The 15533-nt window shown below is 43.1% G+C and overlaps 1 protein-coding gene across 1 annotated transcript; it reads left to right on the forward strand.

The window, feature by feature from the left end:
• Window positions 1–15092: 15092 nt before the first annotated feature.
• Window positions 15093–15269, forward strand: LOC118616375 (DNA-directed RNA polymerases I, II, and III subunit RPABC4-like). The gene has a single exon (XM_036241956.1). It carries the CDS (start codon window positions 15093–15095, stop codon window positions 15267–15269), a length of 177 nt encoding a protein of 58 aa, XP_036097849.1.
• Window positions 15270–15533: the final 264 nt, after the last annotated feature.

Here is a 15533-nt window from a genome sequence, read left to right on the forward strand (position 1 = left end):
CTAAACAGTCAGTATCCTTACTTCCAATTTCCAGGTGGAGAAAATGAGTCATGGAAGTGACATACCAAGGCATTCAAAACACTTCAGTGACTCAGTGAGATCCAAATCCCACAGAGTCCAACCCACAGCTTTTTGACCTCAGGCACCTCACTCTGCTCTGCACTGTATTGCTGACATGGGGCCTGGCTGGTACCTGAACTTTTGCCTAAAGCTCTGCTGTGGTTCTGAGATTCAGCCTCTCAGACCCTGTTATGTTGCCACCATTAAAGCTAATATCCCAACATGGACTTGCAAATCAAGGAATTCTGGCTGAGGATAATTTGGATGGTTCTATATACCTATGATGAGATAAAGCCATCAAATGTGTCTCTGTGTATGTCCATCCATCAATGCCAGTGCATTCCCTCTGCTGTGATAGGTAAAAATCCCCAAATGAAAAATAGACAAGTAAAGACCATAAATAGAAATGCAGACCTAATCTCTAAGGGAATATGCATACCAGAAACAGATGGCCAGCTAGGGCATGTGCATGTTCTTTTTGACCCTTGGACACATATTCTAATGAACTCTATTTGGCTCTTAGCTGTTTTTGTACAGTGTCCAGGGAAGCCTCACAAGTTAACTTCTTTTTTCCAGAGGGAAAAGGACTAAGGTTATTAAGCACCTTATGCTGGGAGAAGCACTATAGTTTTACATATATTATAAATTTCACCACAGTGAGATCCTGTCCAACTACAGAAGGGGACTTTGAGGCTACTTTGGCAAGGTCACACAGAGAGCTGCAGCCTCCCTCACACCTGCCTTGCATCCACCTCACACCAGTTCACAGCTGGTGGACTCTGCAGGGTTCTGGGCTGGCCCAGGATCTTTCTGGTGCTCCATCCAATACTCCAGTCCTGGGCTCCAGCAAGCCCTTGCCCCATACCTCAATCACTTCATTCCCTCGGCCTCGGGTACCCACAAGACCACTGGGCAGATTGCCCCCATCTTTCAAAGCTCACACCTCCTCTGTCTTGATGCTCATAAACCCCACTGACAAACCCTTATAAAGACCCCTCTAGCGTATTCCAAAATGGCTGCAGAGTGAATGGAAGCTACACAGACCATCTCCCAGGACCAAACTGGAATTACAACTAAAATAAAGACAAATCGTTGGGAAAAAGCAACAGAAAAGCAGCTTGTGAGAACCATAAAACCAGGGGCACTGAATCAATCCTGTTAGGATTGCGGAGGCCCGAGAAAGGGCTGGGAATCCACAGAGAGCAGCAGTCTTAGCTGTGAGCAGCACCCTTGGGGTTAAACTCCCAAGCTTGCTCCATAGTGCAGAGAGCCGGGACAGAGCGTTAAAATAGCCACAGCCTATTACAAAAGCACATAGTAATTAAAATGCCAAAAATTAAAGACAGAGAGAATCCTAAAGGCAGCAAGAGATAAACAACAGGTTACCTACAAAGGAACTCCCATAAGGCTATCAGCTAACTTCTCAAAAGAAACACTACAGGCCAGAAGAGAATGGCATGAAGTAATCAAGGTCATGAAAAACAAAGACCTGAATCCAAGACTACTCTATCCAGCAAGGCTATCATTCAACATAGAAGGTCAAATAAAGAGCTTCCCAGACAAAAAAAAAAAAAAAAAAGCTAAAGAAATACATTAGCACCAAACCAGCACTCCAAGAAATGTTAAAAGGGCCCTAGCCGGTTTGGCTCAGCGGTTAGAGCGTCCACCTGCAGTCCGGAGAGACCCGGGTTCGGTTCCCACTAAGGGCATGTACCTTGGTTGCAGTTTGTCCCCGGCCCTGGTTGGTCGTGCGGGTAGCAGCCACTCGATGTGTCCCTTTCGCGTCGATGTTTCCCTCTCTCTCTCTCTCTTCCTATCTCTCCCTCCCACTCTATCTGTACAAAAAATGGAAAAACGTCCTCGGGTAAGGAAAAAAATAAATAAATAAATAAATAAAATAAAAAAGAAATGTTAAAAGAACTGCTGTAATTAGTAGAAAAAACAGGAAGATAAATATAAGCACACTAAACAAAAATGGCAATAAATAAGTACATATCAATAATCACCTTAAATGTAAATGGACTGAATGCTCTGATAAAAAGACACAGAGTAGCTGATTGGATAAAAAAGCATGACTCATATATAAGTTGTTTACAAGAGACCCACTTCACAACAAAAGACTCATATAGGCTGAAAGTGAAAGGATGGAAAAAATCTTCCAAGCAAACAGAAAGGAAAAAAAAGCTGGGGTAGCAATACTCATCTCTGATAAAATAGATTTCAAAATGAAGGCCATAACTAGAGACAAAGAAGGCCACTACATAACATTGAAAGAATCTATCCAACAGGAACATATAACCTTGGTAAACATATATGTACCAAATATAGGAGCACCAAAATATATTAAAAATCTTCTGGAGGATTTCAAAGGAGAAATCAACAGCAATACAATCATAGCAGGGGACTTCAACACCTCGGTGACATCACTGGATAGATCCTCTAGACAAAAAATTAGCAAGAAAACAGAGACTCTGAAGCGCTAGATCAAATGGATTTAATAGATATCTACAGAGAATTATACCCCAAAACTACAGAATTCACATTCTTTTCAAGTGCACATGGGACATTCTCAAAGACAGACCACATGGTAGGGTACAAACTAAGTCTCTACAAGTTCAAGAAGATTGAAGTCATATCAAGCATCTTCTCAGATCACACTGGCATGCAACTAGAAATTAATTGCAACAAGAATATGCAAAGACATTTGAACACATGAAGGCTAAATAGCATGTTATTAAACAATGAATGGGTTACCGAGGAGATCAAGTAAGAAATTAAAAACTTCCTGGAAACCAATGAAAATGAACACACAACAACATAAAACCTATGGAATGCAGCAAAAGCAGTTCTGAGAGGGAAGTTCATAGCACTACAGGCCTACCTCAAGAAACAAGAAAAAATTTTAATAGACTGTATAACCTCACAACTTAAAGAATTAAAAATCAAACAAAAAGAAAACCCCAGAGCAAGTAGAAGGAAGAAAATAGTAAAGATCAGAGCCAAAATAAATGACATAGAGACAAAAAAAAAAAAATTGAAGGATCAATAAAACAAAGAGCTGGTTTTTTGAAAAGATAAACAAGATTGATGGACCCTTAGCTAAACTCACCAAGAAACAAAGAGAAAGAGCCAAATACACAAAATCAGAAATGAAAGAGGAGAAGTAACAACTGACACCACAGAAATACAAAGGATCATTAACAAATACTATAAACAAATATATGGCAACAATTTCAACAATCTAAGTGAAATGAATAAATTTCTAGAAACACACAGTCTCCGTAAACTGGACCAGGAAGAGACAGAAAGCTTGAACAAACCAGTAACAACTAAGGAAACTGAAGGGGTAATCAAGTCTCTCCCAGCAAACAAAAGCCCAGGCCCGGATGGCTTCATGGGGTTGTTTTACCAAACATTCAAAGAAGAACTAACACCCATTCTCCTCAAACTATTTCAAAAAATTCAAAAAGGAAAAAGACTTCCAAACTCGTTTTATGAGGCCAGCATAATTCTAATTCCAAAACCAGATGAAGACACTATAAAGAAAGAAAACTACAGGCCAATATCCCTGATGAACATAGATGCCAAAATCCTGAACAAAATACTAGCAAATCAAATCCAGCAATACATGAAAAAAATTATTCACCATGACCGAGTGGGATTTATCCCAGGGATGCAAGGCTGGTACAATATTCACAAATCAATAAATGTAATACAGCACATAAACAAAATGAAAGATAAAAATCCTATAATCATATCAATAGGTGCTGAAAAAGCATTCGACAAAATCCAGCACCCATATTTGATAAAAACGCTCAGCAATCTGGGAATAGAGGAATCATATCTCGACATATATGAAAGACTTACAGCCAACATCATACTCAGTGTGCAAAAACTAAAAGCATTTTCCTTAAAAGCAGGAACAAGACAGGGATGCCCACTTTTGCCATTCTCATTTAACACAGTACTGGAAGTCTTAGCCATAGCAATCAGACATGAAAAAAATAAAATAAAAGGAATCCAAATTGTAAAAGAGGAAGTAAAACTGTCATTATTCGCAGATGACATGATATTATACAAAGAAAACCCTAAAGACTCCATCAAAAATCTACTAGATTTAATAAATTAATTTGGCAAAATAGCAGGATACAAATTAACGTCAAGAAATCAATGGCATTCTTATACACCAATGACGAAGTCACAGAATAGAAACTAAAAAAACAATCTCATTCACCATCACGGCAAAAAAAATTAAGATACCTAGGAATAAACTTAACCAAAGACATAAAGGACCTATTTGCAGAAAACTACAGGACATTGAAAAAAGAAATAGAGGAAGATATAAAAAAGTGGAAGCACATACCTTGTTCATGGATTGGAAGTGACCTGGGCCCCAAGGGTATGGAAACTAGATTCCATTCTTATGTGGGCCTCTTGGCTAAGGCGACTAAATAACTCTCTTTTTATCATCAGAACCTTCCTCAATATTTTTCTAATAATAGGTTAATTACCCCTAGAAGTAAAGGAATTTTGCCTAAGATTATAGTTGCCCCACATATTGGGAGGCATTTGCAGATTCCCGTGTCAGCATTCACAGGCATTTGCAGTTTCCAGTATCAGTATTCACAGGCATTTGCAGTTTCTAGTATTGGTCTTCGCAGGCATTTGAAGTCTTCAAGTACCGAGTACCTGCAGGCATTTGCAGGTATTAGTGAGCCTGGTGAATAATGCTAATTTTGATTTCTGTAATCGCTGTCAGGACCACTATTGTACCGGTCCAGGGAAGGGAGGGGGAGAAGAATGAGGCTTCTGTTTTTAAAATCGGATGAGCAAGAATTGTGGGTGCTGATCTGAGGCAACACTATGTCTGCTGGCGAGAATAAAGCGCTTCTTTACAATTGGGCTGTGTGTCTCTGGCTATCTCACTGACACATTATAACATTGGAGGCCCCAGCGAGATCACTGGTGCTTTGCTACACCAAGGGCTAGATGCCTAGGACAGGCAGCCTCTCTCAATCCAGCCGCCAGACCCCTATAGATCTGAGGGGAGGCACCCCCTGAGTTCCAGGGCCCCAAAGATCCTACTTGGGTTTCTGACGAGTGGCCAGGAGATGCCAAGATGTCCCCAAAAAGTTTAAAGGAGACCTGGTAAAAGCCTCTGGAGGTGAGTTCTGGGTGACTGGTTTATCTGGATGAGAGTGAGAGGGCTGGATGCAGCTCAGCCTCTCCTCTCCTGGGAATCCTCCTAAGACATTAGGTGGGGTTCAAATCTGGCAAATTCTGGCTCAAATCTGGCAAATTCTGGCTCAAATCTGGCAAATTCTGTTCATTCAGACCCGCCACTGGGGAGACTGATCACCTCCCAAGCAGCATAGGTGCCATTCAGGATAGGGAATTTCTGGAAGGAAATTCAAATGGTATGTGAGTGTGACTGTGTGAATGTAATTGTGTGTGAGTGACCATGCTCCATGACATTTGTTATGGAGCCTGTGTGAGTCCTACCCTGTGGTTCCGTGATGGCCTTATACAGCTAAAAGGCAGTATCAGGTTCATGGAGCACTCTGGTGTTCCACCAGCGAACCTAATCCGAGTTGGGGGCTTATTCCAACCTGCCACATGCCAAGAGGCATCTGAAATCCCTGCGAGGGGAGCGGCCAGGTGGACAAAGCGAAAGTTTCTGTTTGTGTGTTTCCCTTGTCTCCATTCCTTATATGTGGCCCACGTGCTTGTTCTGTCACTTTAGCCTGTTTGTCCGTTGTCTCCTTGAGGGTATACTTTGGTTCCGGCCATTCCTATTAGAGGTTGAAAATATTTTATCCTGGCTCACAGACTTTCTACTACAAGAGAACCTACAATTCTTTAGCCCTTGGGAACTTTCAGTTTTCTCCTTTTTTCTGTTTTATCTGAATCCGGCTCGAGGCTCAATTTATCTGTCCCTGGAGAGGATGGGTAAAAAGGAAAAGTTCTCAAGAAACCCCCTTCAGATATCTCTATGGCATTTAAGGGAAGCTTTTGAAGAATATGGGTATGGGATTAAATTCTCAAAAGGTAAATTGCACATTCTCTGCGAATTAGAATGGCCCACTTTCAGGGTAGGATGGCCTAATAATACAGGCTCTTTTGACCCTGAGTTAGTGCAGGCAGTTTGGAATCAGGTCACAGGGAATCCTGGACATCCAGATCAATTTCCCTATATTGCTCAATGGCTTGATTTAGTGAGATATCCACCCCTATGGCTAAAGATCTGTGCACTCCAGACTGGCGCTAGAATACTGGTTGTAAAACAAAGACCTCAAACCCCCACTGCTCCAAAGGCCAAATATCCTATACTTACCCCTTCCTCTGAGGAACCTGAATTCCCACCTACCTACAATCCAAGAGCAAAGTCACTTTCAGGGGATTCAGGTCCATTCCCTTCACCGCCCCATACCAGGAATGGATTGAATTCTAGAAATCCCCCAGAGGAAGGGGGAGGGGATGCAATACTACCCCTAAGGGAGGCACCTCCGAAAGGAGAACATGCAGGGGGTCACCCTTTTCTGGTCTATGTTCCCTTCTGCACCAGTGATCTTTATAACTGGAAGGCCCAAAACCCCCCTTTTTCTGAAAAACCACAGGTGCTTATTGGACTGATGGAATCCATTTTTCATACTCACAGGCCAAATTGGGACGACTGCCAGCAGCTCTTGGCAGCCTCTTCACCTCAGAAGAGAGGGAGAGAATTAAACTAGAAGCCAGAAAGGCGGTTTTGAGCCCCAGTGGGAAATCCTTAGGGGAGAATAAGGATAAAGTTGAGGGTGTTTTTTCCTACCCTCAGGCCTGATTGGGACCCCAATACCCCTGGAGGAAAAATTCACTGGACACTTTTCACTAGTACTTATTAAAGGGATTAAAGGCAGCTGCTAGAAAGCCTACTAATCTTTCCAAGGTGTCAGAAGTGATGCAGGGTTTACAGGAATCTCCTGCTGCCTTTCTGGAGCGTCTTTGTGAAGCATACCGACTGTACACCCCAATAGACCCGGATGCTTCAGAAAACCAGCGAGCAATAAATGTGGTCTTTGTTACCCAGTCAGCCCAAGATATTAGAAAAAGTCTCCAAAAGCTAGAGGGTTTTGAAGGAATGAATCACTCCCAATTGGTTGGGATTGCTCAAAAGGTATATAATAATGGGGACACCCCTGGGGAAAAACAAGAGAAAAGAATAGCAAAGGTGGTAGTATCAGCCTTAAGGGAAACAAGGCCCACGGGGAAAGATCACCTTAGGAAGGGAAACATGAAGAAGGGTCAGGACAGCAAGCCTAGGACCCAACTAGGGAAGAACTAATGTGCCTACTGCAAAAAGGAAGGACTTTGGAAGCGAGAGTGCCAAATAGAAATATTCCAGCCGTCCTTAACTTAGAAGAATGACGGGTCCAGGGTTCCTTTCAGCTCAGCCACCGAGAGCCCAGGATCATTGCACAGGTAGGGGGCAAACCAGCTAATTTCTTAATAGGTACAGGGGCTACACATTCAGTCCTAACTGAGCCTCAGGAGCCACTAACAACTAAGAAGACCTCAGTTCAAGGAGTGACAGGTGAGACTGCCCTCTATCCTTGGACCACTAAGGGAACTGTAAATCTTGGAAAGGGCACCATTACACACTCTTTCTTAGTTATTCTTGGATGTCCATATCCACTGTTGGGGCGTGATCTCCTCCGAAAGTTACAGGCTACAATATCATTTATTGGAGAAAAAGCACACTTTACTGTAAACCCGGAACATCAGGATTGACTTCCAATTTTCCCTTCAAAAATACTTGTAACCTGCCCTTTGTCGGAGGAATAACTTTTACAGGAAGAAATCCCAGGCCCTCCAGAAATGAACCCTGAGACATCGACTTACATGAAGGAATTGCAACACCTCTTCCCTCTGTCTGGGCTGAAAACAATCCTCCCAGACTAGCTGGCCACTAGCCACCAATTGTGGTTCAACTGCTTGCCATGGTGACGCCAATCAGGGTAAGACAATACCCCATGAGTCACGAAGCAAAGAAGGGCTTTGCCCTTCATATTTGTAGGCTCCGGGAGGCTGGGATTCTGGTTCCCTGATATTCATCCTGGAATACACCCTTACTTCCAGGGTTGAAACCTGGCACTAAAGACTTTAGGCCGGTGCAAGATTTGTGGGAAGTAAACAAATGGGTGAAACCATACACCTGATGGTCCTAAACTGCTATACTCTATTAAGCCTACTTCCACCAGAACACCTATTCTATACAGTTCCAGATTTAAAGGATGCCTTCTTTAGCAACCCTTTAGCCCGTTAGCCAGCCTGTCTTTGCATTTGAGTGGACAGACCCTGAAGAGGGATTTTTGGGACAATTAACCTGGACAAGGCTGGCCCGGGGTTTTAAGAACTCTCCTACTCTATTTGATGAAGCTCTCAGTTCTGACTTACAGGCCTTCAGACAAGAGCATCCTGAATGCACTCTACTCCAATATCTAGATGACATTCTCCTAGCGGCAAAAGACAAGAACAAGAGGTACTGAGCACCTCCTGGGCAGTTTATGGGCATTAGGGTACTGGGTCTCAGCCAAAAAGGCTCACCTGTATTCCCTGGAGGGTACTTGCCTAGGATATAAGATCAGCAAGGGCCAACAAACTCTATCCTCTAGCCGCATAGAGGCAATTTTACAGATCCTAGCCCCAAAAACCAAGAAACAGGTCCAGAAATTCCTAGGGGCAGTAGGATACTACTGCCTATGGATCCCAGGATTCGCAGCCATTGCTAAGCCACTGTGTACATGTACAGGAGGGGCACTACCTTTGACTTGGACTGAGACAGAACAGAAGGCCTATGAGACTTTAAAAAGGGCCTTAATTTCAGCACCCGTTCTTGCCCTACCAGATGTCACAAAACCCTTCCATTTGTATGTAAGCGAGGCTAGAGGCATAGCAAAGGGAGTTCTCACTCAAAACTTGGGACCCTGGAAGAGACTGTAGCCTACTTATCCAAAGGACTAGATCCTGTAGCAACCGGATGGCCGGCCTGCCTCAGAGCAATGGCAGCTACTGCAGTCCTAGTAAAAGAGGCAGACAAGTTAACTCTAGTGCAAGAGTTAGCTTTAACTGCGCCCCATGTGTTTGGAGCCCTTGTCTGGAGTGCTCCGGAGCACTGGATGTCAAACACCTGAGTCACCCAACTCCAGGCGCTTCTCCTAGATCAACCCCACCTGGGTTTGATCCACAAAACACTGGCCACCAATCCTGCCAACCTGCTCCCTGATGATGACCTGGAGAAACCTCTACACGACTGCCTGGAGGTAGTCAATACCATGCAGACAGCCCGACCAGACCTCAAGGATGTCCTGCTGCCATCATCAGATGAGGTCTCATTCACAGATGGGAGCAGGTATATCCAAGAAGAAATCAGGCATGCTGGGGCAGCAGTAGTAACTCTGGACAATGTCATTTGGTCTCAGGCATTAAGTAGGGAAACTTCAGCCCAAAGGGCTGAACTCATAGCCCTGATCCAGGCCCTATGCTGGGGAAAGGATAAATCAATAACCACCTATACAGACAGTAGATATGCCTTTGCTACAGTACATGTGCATAGTGCCATTTATTGGGAACAAGGACCTCTGACCTCAGCCAGGAAGGATATTAAAATAAGGAAGAAATTCTTGCCTTATTAGATGCAATTTAGTTACCAAAGGCTGTAGCTATAGTACATTGTAAAGGACATCAAAAGGGGAACTCCATAGAAACCGCACTACTGACCAAGAAGCTTGAGAAGTAGCCTTAAAACCAGTGGGGCCACTCCAGATATTAGTTAGACTCCTACTTACACTAGTCAGAAAATGACTTGGCCAAGCAGAAACAAGAAATAAAGGAAAACAGTGGATGGTGGATAATATCTGATGGGTGGTTGTTGGTCCCAGAGGTCTAGGGAGGACTTTAGTTGATCAGCTACACCAAACCACTCATTTAGGCCACACCAAGCTTACTGAACTCCTGAGATGTAGGTACTTCATACCCAAGTTAGACAATATAGTGAATAGCACTGTGTCCAGGTGCACGATCTGTGTCCAGGTTAATGCTAAGCAGGGTACAAAAACTCCCCTGGGAATCCGGGCTCAGGGAGCCTTCCCAGGAGAACACTGGGAAGTAGATTTTACAGAAGTTAAGCCCCAAACATCAGGATATAAACACCTCCTGGTTTACTTAGACACTTTCTCTGGGCTGACACTTACCCTACTAAAACAGAGACAGCCACCACTGTAGTTAAGAAACTACTCCAAAAAAAGATTTGGGTTACCTGTGACTCTAGGGTCAGACAATGGCCCTGCCTTTGTAGCAAGAATATCACAGGACATAGCCAAGGTCCTGAATATTAATTGGAAACTCTATTGTGCCTACCAGCCCTAAAGCTCAGGGCAGGTAGAGCGCATGAACAGAACTTTAAAGGAAATCTTAACCGAATTTACTTTAGAAACTGGTGAAAACTGGACCACTCTTCTCCTCCTTGCCCTCTTACAAATGAGGTACACCCCATACCAAGGAGGATTCTCTCTGTATGAAATTATATATGGTAGGCCTCCTCCCATTCTTCCCAAGCTCAGGGAAGAATTGAAAGCTGAAATTCACAACTGCTCCTTACTCAGGATCTTGCAGGCCCTGCAGTCCACTCAGAAGGCCATCCATAAACATGTCCGTGACACCCTGCCTAAGCCCACCTCAGACACTGTTCACCCCTTCCAGCACAGGGACTCCATGTGGGTAAAGAAGTTCACCACCCAGGAACTAACTCCAGCTTAGAAGGGACCATACACTGTCATCCTGACCACCCCTATGGCAGTAAAAGTTGACAGCATTCCAACCTGGTTACATCACTCTCAGCTGAAGGCAGAAAAGACAATGTGATCAGCAGAAGAGACTCAGGACCCCTTAAAGATAACACTCTTGCATTTATCAGGACTTCGATTTTTTTGGTTATGACTGTTCAGGGGAATCCTTATAGACCTGGGTCCCAATGGAACTAGGAACTTAGAAATGGTCCTACAAAATAAGAGAGGATTAGACCTCTTATTTCTTTCTTTTTTTTTTTTTTTTCTTTTTTTAAAATCTTTATTGTTGAATGTAAAATGTATTACAGGTGTTCCACATTTTTCCCCCATTGATCCCTCCTCCCCACTCCCAACCCCCTCCCGCCTTTTCCCACACTATTGTCTGTGTCCATTGATTATGCATATAAGTTCGTTGGTTTATTTCTTCCCACTCCACCCAACCCCTTTCCCTTTGAGGTTTGTCAGTCTAGCAATGAATTTGTACTTCTTAATCTCTTCACCTTTTTCACCCACTCCCCCAAACCCCCTCCCATCTGGCAACCAACAAAATGTTCTCTGTATCTATGAGAATGTTTCTGTTCTACCTGTTCATTTTGTTTGTAGATTCCATTGTTGATAGATATGTATTCATTGTCATTTTGTTTGTTCATATATGTTATCTTTTTCTTCAAAAAGACCCTTTATCATTTCATATAATAACGATTTGGTGGTGATGAACTCCTTTAACTTTTTCTTGTCTGGGAAAGTCTTTACATGGCCATCAATTCTAAATGACAGCTTTGCAGGATAGAGTAATCTTGGTTGTAGGTTCTTGGTTTTCATCACTCTGAATATTTCTTGCCACTCCCTTCTGGCCTGCAAAGTTTCTTTTGAGAAATCAGCTGACAGCCTTATGGGAACTCCCTGGTAGGTAACTAGCTGCCTTTCTCTTGCTGCTTTTAAGATTCTCTCTTTGCCTTGAACCTTTTGCATTTTGATGATGATGTGTCTTGGTGTGTGCCTCTTGGGGTTCATCTTGTTTGGGACTCTCTGTGCTTCCTGGACTTGTATGTCTGTTTCCTTCACCAAGTTAGGAAAGTTTTCTGCCATTATTGTTTCAAACAGATTTTCGATTTCTTGTTCTCTCTCTTCTCCTTCTGGTACCCCAAGATGCGAATGTTGGCACGCTTGAAGTTGTCCCAGAGGCTCCTTACACTAACCTCATTTTTTGGTATTCTTTTTTCTTTTTGCTGTTCTGATTGGGCATTTTTTGCTTCCTTATATTCCAAATCGATGGTTTGCTTCTTGGATTTACGTGCTCTACTATTGAATCTGTGTAAATTATTCTTTATTTCAGTTAGTGCCGCCTTCATTTCTGACTGTGCTTCCATAATTTCTGACTGGTACTTTTTTATGCTCTTGAGTCCCTCCCTAAGTTCACTGAGGTTCTCACTAAGTTCATTGAGCATCCTTATAAGCAGTATTTTGAATTCAGCATCTGTTAGGTTGCTTATCTCCATTTCGCTTAGTTCTTTTCTTAGGGTTTTGTTCTGTTCTTTCATTTGGGACCTGTTTCTGTCTCCTCATTTTGGCTGCCTCCCTGTGTTAGTTTCTGTGTATTACTTAACGAGAGGTATGGGGCTATCTGAGACCAGATGATGGTCGTTTGAAAGAATTTAGGGAAAACCTGAAGCAGAATCCAAGACAGGCCAATCCTATGGTTAAACAAGTGGCAACAGCTTGGGTGGGCCGGAAAGTTGGGTGGGGTGGGGTGGGGTGGGGTCTCAGGGAGTCACCAGGGCGGGACTACCAGTGTGAGCCAGGTTGCTGGAGTCCCAGATATGGCAGCTGTCTGCCGCCCCAGGGAAGGGCTCACCAAAGGAACAAAGGCCTCTGACAGCAGTTTGTCCAGGAGAAAGCCCCCTCTCCAGCCCTCGCTCCAGTGCCAAACAGCTCAGTTCTTCCCTGTATGTCTCTGGTGCCCCTCAAGCTGCCTCCCCTCCAAGCTTATAGGGAGAGAGTCCGATAAGTCCGTGCGCGGGCCCTTTAGGGAGCTGCCTGGGGCTCCAGCCGCTTCAGCTTCCCTGAGCCTCAGTTCCTGCTGGTTTTTCCAGCCAGAAGTTATGGGGACTTCTCTTCCTGGCACTGGAACCCTGAGCGGGGCACCTGGTGTGGGACAGGAATCCCTCAGTCCTCAGAAAGGACCTTCCCTGCCGAGGTATCCTCCTGATTTTTATCCGCCATACGTGGGTGTGGGACCAGCCCATCTCGCCACCGGCCCTCGCGCCTCCGCCCCTCCGCCCCTACTACCAGTTTGGATGTGGCTGCTGCTTTAATTCCGTAGTTGTAGGACTTCCATTCAGCTTGATTTCAGGTGGTTTTGAATGATGGTTGTTCTGTAGTTTAGTTGTAACTTTGATGTGGTTGTGGGAGGATGCCATACCGCGTTGACCTACACCGCCATCTTGACCGAAAGTCCAGACCTCTTATTTCTTAAGGAAGGAGGATTATGTGTTGCACTGGGAGAAAAAAAGCTGTTTTTATGCAAATAACTCAGGGATTAATCAATAAAGTTTATTACTAGTTAGAAAAAAATATTGAGGAACAAGAAAGAAAAAGGCGATAATCTGAAAATTGGTTTACAACTCTATTATCCACCATTGCCGGCCCTCTCACTATATAATTATGTTTACTCCTAGCATTTGGGCCATGTCTAATAAATGGCCTCATATAAAAAATAAGTCGAGTCTATGAATTGACTTGTCAGGAAAACCAGTGGGGAATGACCTAGGCACCAAGGCTTAAGCAACTAGATTCCATTCTTATGTAGGCCTCATGGCTAAGGTGACTAACTTCATTTTTATCATCGATGGACCTTCCTCAATATTTTTCTAATAATAGGTTAATTATCCCTAGAAGTAAAGAAATTTTGCCTAAGATTATAGTTGCCTCACATGTTGGAAGGCATTTATAGTTTCCAGTATTGGTATTTGTAGGCATTTGCAGGTATTCGTGAGCTTGGTGAATAATGCTAATTTTTACTTCTGTAATCACTGTCACGCCCACTGTCGTACCAGTCCTCGGAAGGAGGTGGGGAAAAGGAGGATGGGGCTTCTGTCTTTAAAATTGGATGAGCAAGAAGAATCTTGGCTGCTGATCTGAGGGGAGACTATGCCCTCCGCAGTCCACCGGCGAGAATAAAGCACTTCTTTACAGTTTGGCTGTGTGTCTCTGGTTATCTCTCTGACACATTATAAAAGAAGAATTAACATCATTAAAATGTCCATATTAACCAAAGCAATCTATAGATTCAATGCAATCCCCATCAAAATACCAATGACGTATTTCACAGAACTAGAATAAATACTTCAAAAGTTCATATGGAACCAAAAAAGACGCTGAATAGCCACACAAATCTTGAAAAAGAAGGACAAAGTAGGAGGGATCACAATACTGGATATCAGGTTATACTACAAAGCTACTGTGATCAACACAGCCTGGCACTGGCACAAGAACAGGAGTATAGACCAGTGGAACAAAACAGAGAACCCAGAAATGGATCCCAAGGCATTATGCTCAATTAATATTTGACAAAGGTGGCAAGAGCATACAGTGGAGTAAAGACAGCCTCCTCAATAAATGGTGTTGGGAAAATTGGACAGCTACATGCAAAAAAAATGAAACTAGACCATCAACTTACACCATACACAAGAATAAACTCAAAATGGATAAAAGACTTAAATGTGGTTTGTGAATCCATAAAAATCCTAGAAGAAAATGTAGGCAACAAAATTTCGGACATCAGACGCAATTTTTCACTGATACATCACCTAAGGCAACAGAAACATAGGAAAAAATGAACACATGGGACTACATCAAACTAAAAAGCTTCTGCACAGCAAAAGAAACAACCATCAAAATGGAAAGGCAACCCACTGTATGGGAGAGCATAATTGCCAATGATACCTCAGATAAGGGGTTAATTTCCAAAATATACAGAGTACTCATACAACTCAACCAAAGGAAGAGACAAAGAACCCAATTAAAAAATGGGCAAAGGACGTAAATAGATACCTCTCCAAATAGGACATACAAATGGCCAAGAGACATATGAAGAAATGCTCAACATCACTAATCATCAGAGATGCAAATTAAAACAACAATGAGGGGAGCTGCTGTCCAGTTGGAATCGCAGAGAGAGGAGTTTGTCAGTGATCAGGTCTAACAATGGACACCCAGGAGGATGTCCAACCCCCAGAGCAGCAGCCAATAATATATATCTGTGGAGAATGTCACACAGAAAGTGAAATAAAATGCGGGGATCCAGTCAGATGCAGAGAATGTGGATACAGAATAATGTACAAGAAAAGTACTAAAAGATTGGTGGTCTTTGACACTCGATGAAACATGTAATTCAGAAGAATATCTTCCCATTTGGATTTGCTGTTAATGTTGCACAGCTTTTGATTAGTGTACTTACTTTTATGAATACAACTATATACACACAATTTCATTTTATTTTATTATTATTATTTTTTAATCCTCACCCAAGGACATTTTTCCATTTTTTGTTCAGATAGAGTGGGAGGGAGGGAGGAAGGGAGGGAGAGAGGGAGAGAGATAAAGAGAGAGAGAGAGAGAGAGAGAGAGAGAGAGAGAGAACATCGA

The sequence above is a fragment of the Molossus molossus genome, unplaced genomic scaffold (genome assembly GCF_014108415.1).
Source record: "Molossus molossus isolate mMolMol1 unplaced genomic scaffold, mMolMol1.p scaffold_m16_p_4, whole genome shotgun sequence".
Classification (NCBI taxonomy): domain Eukaryota; kingdom Metazoa; phylum Chordata; class Mammalia; order Chiroptera; family Molossidae; genus Molossus; species Molossus molossus.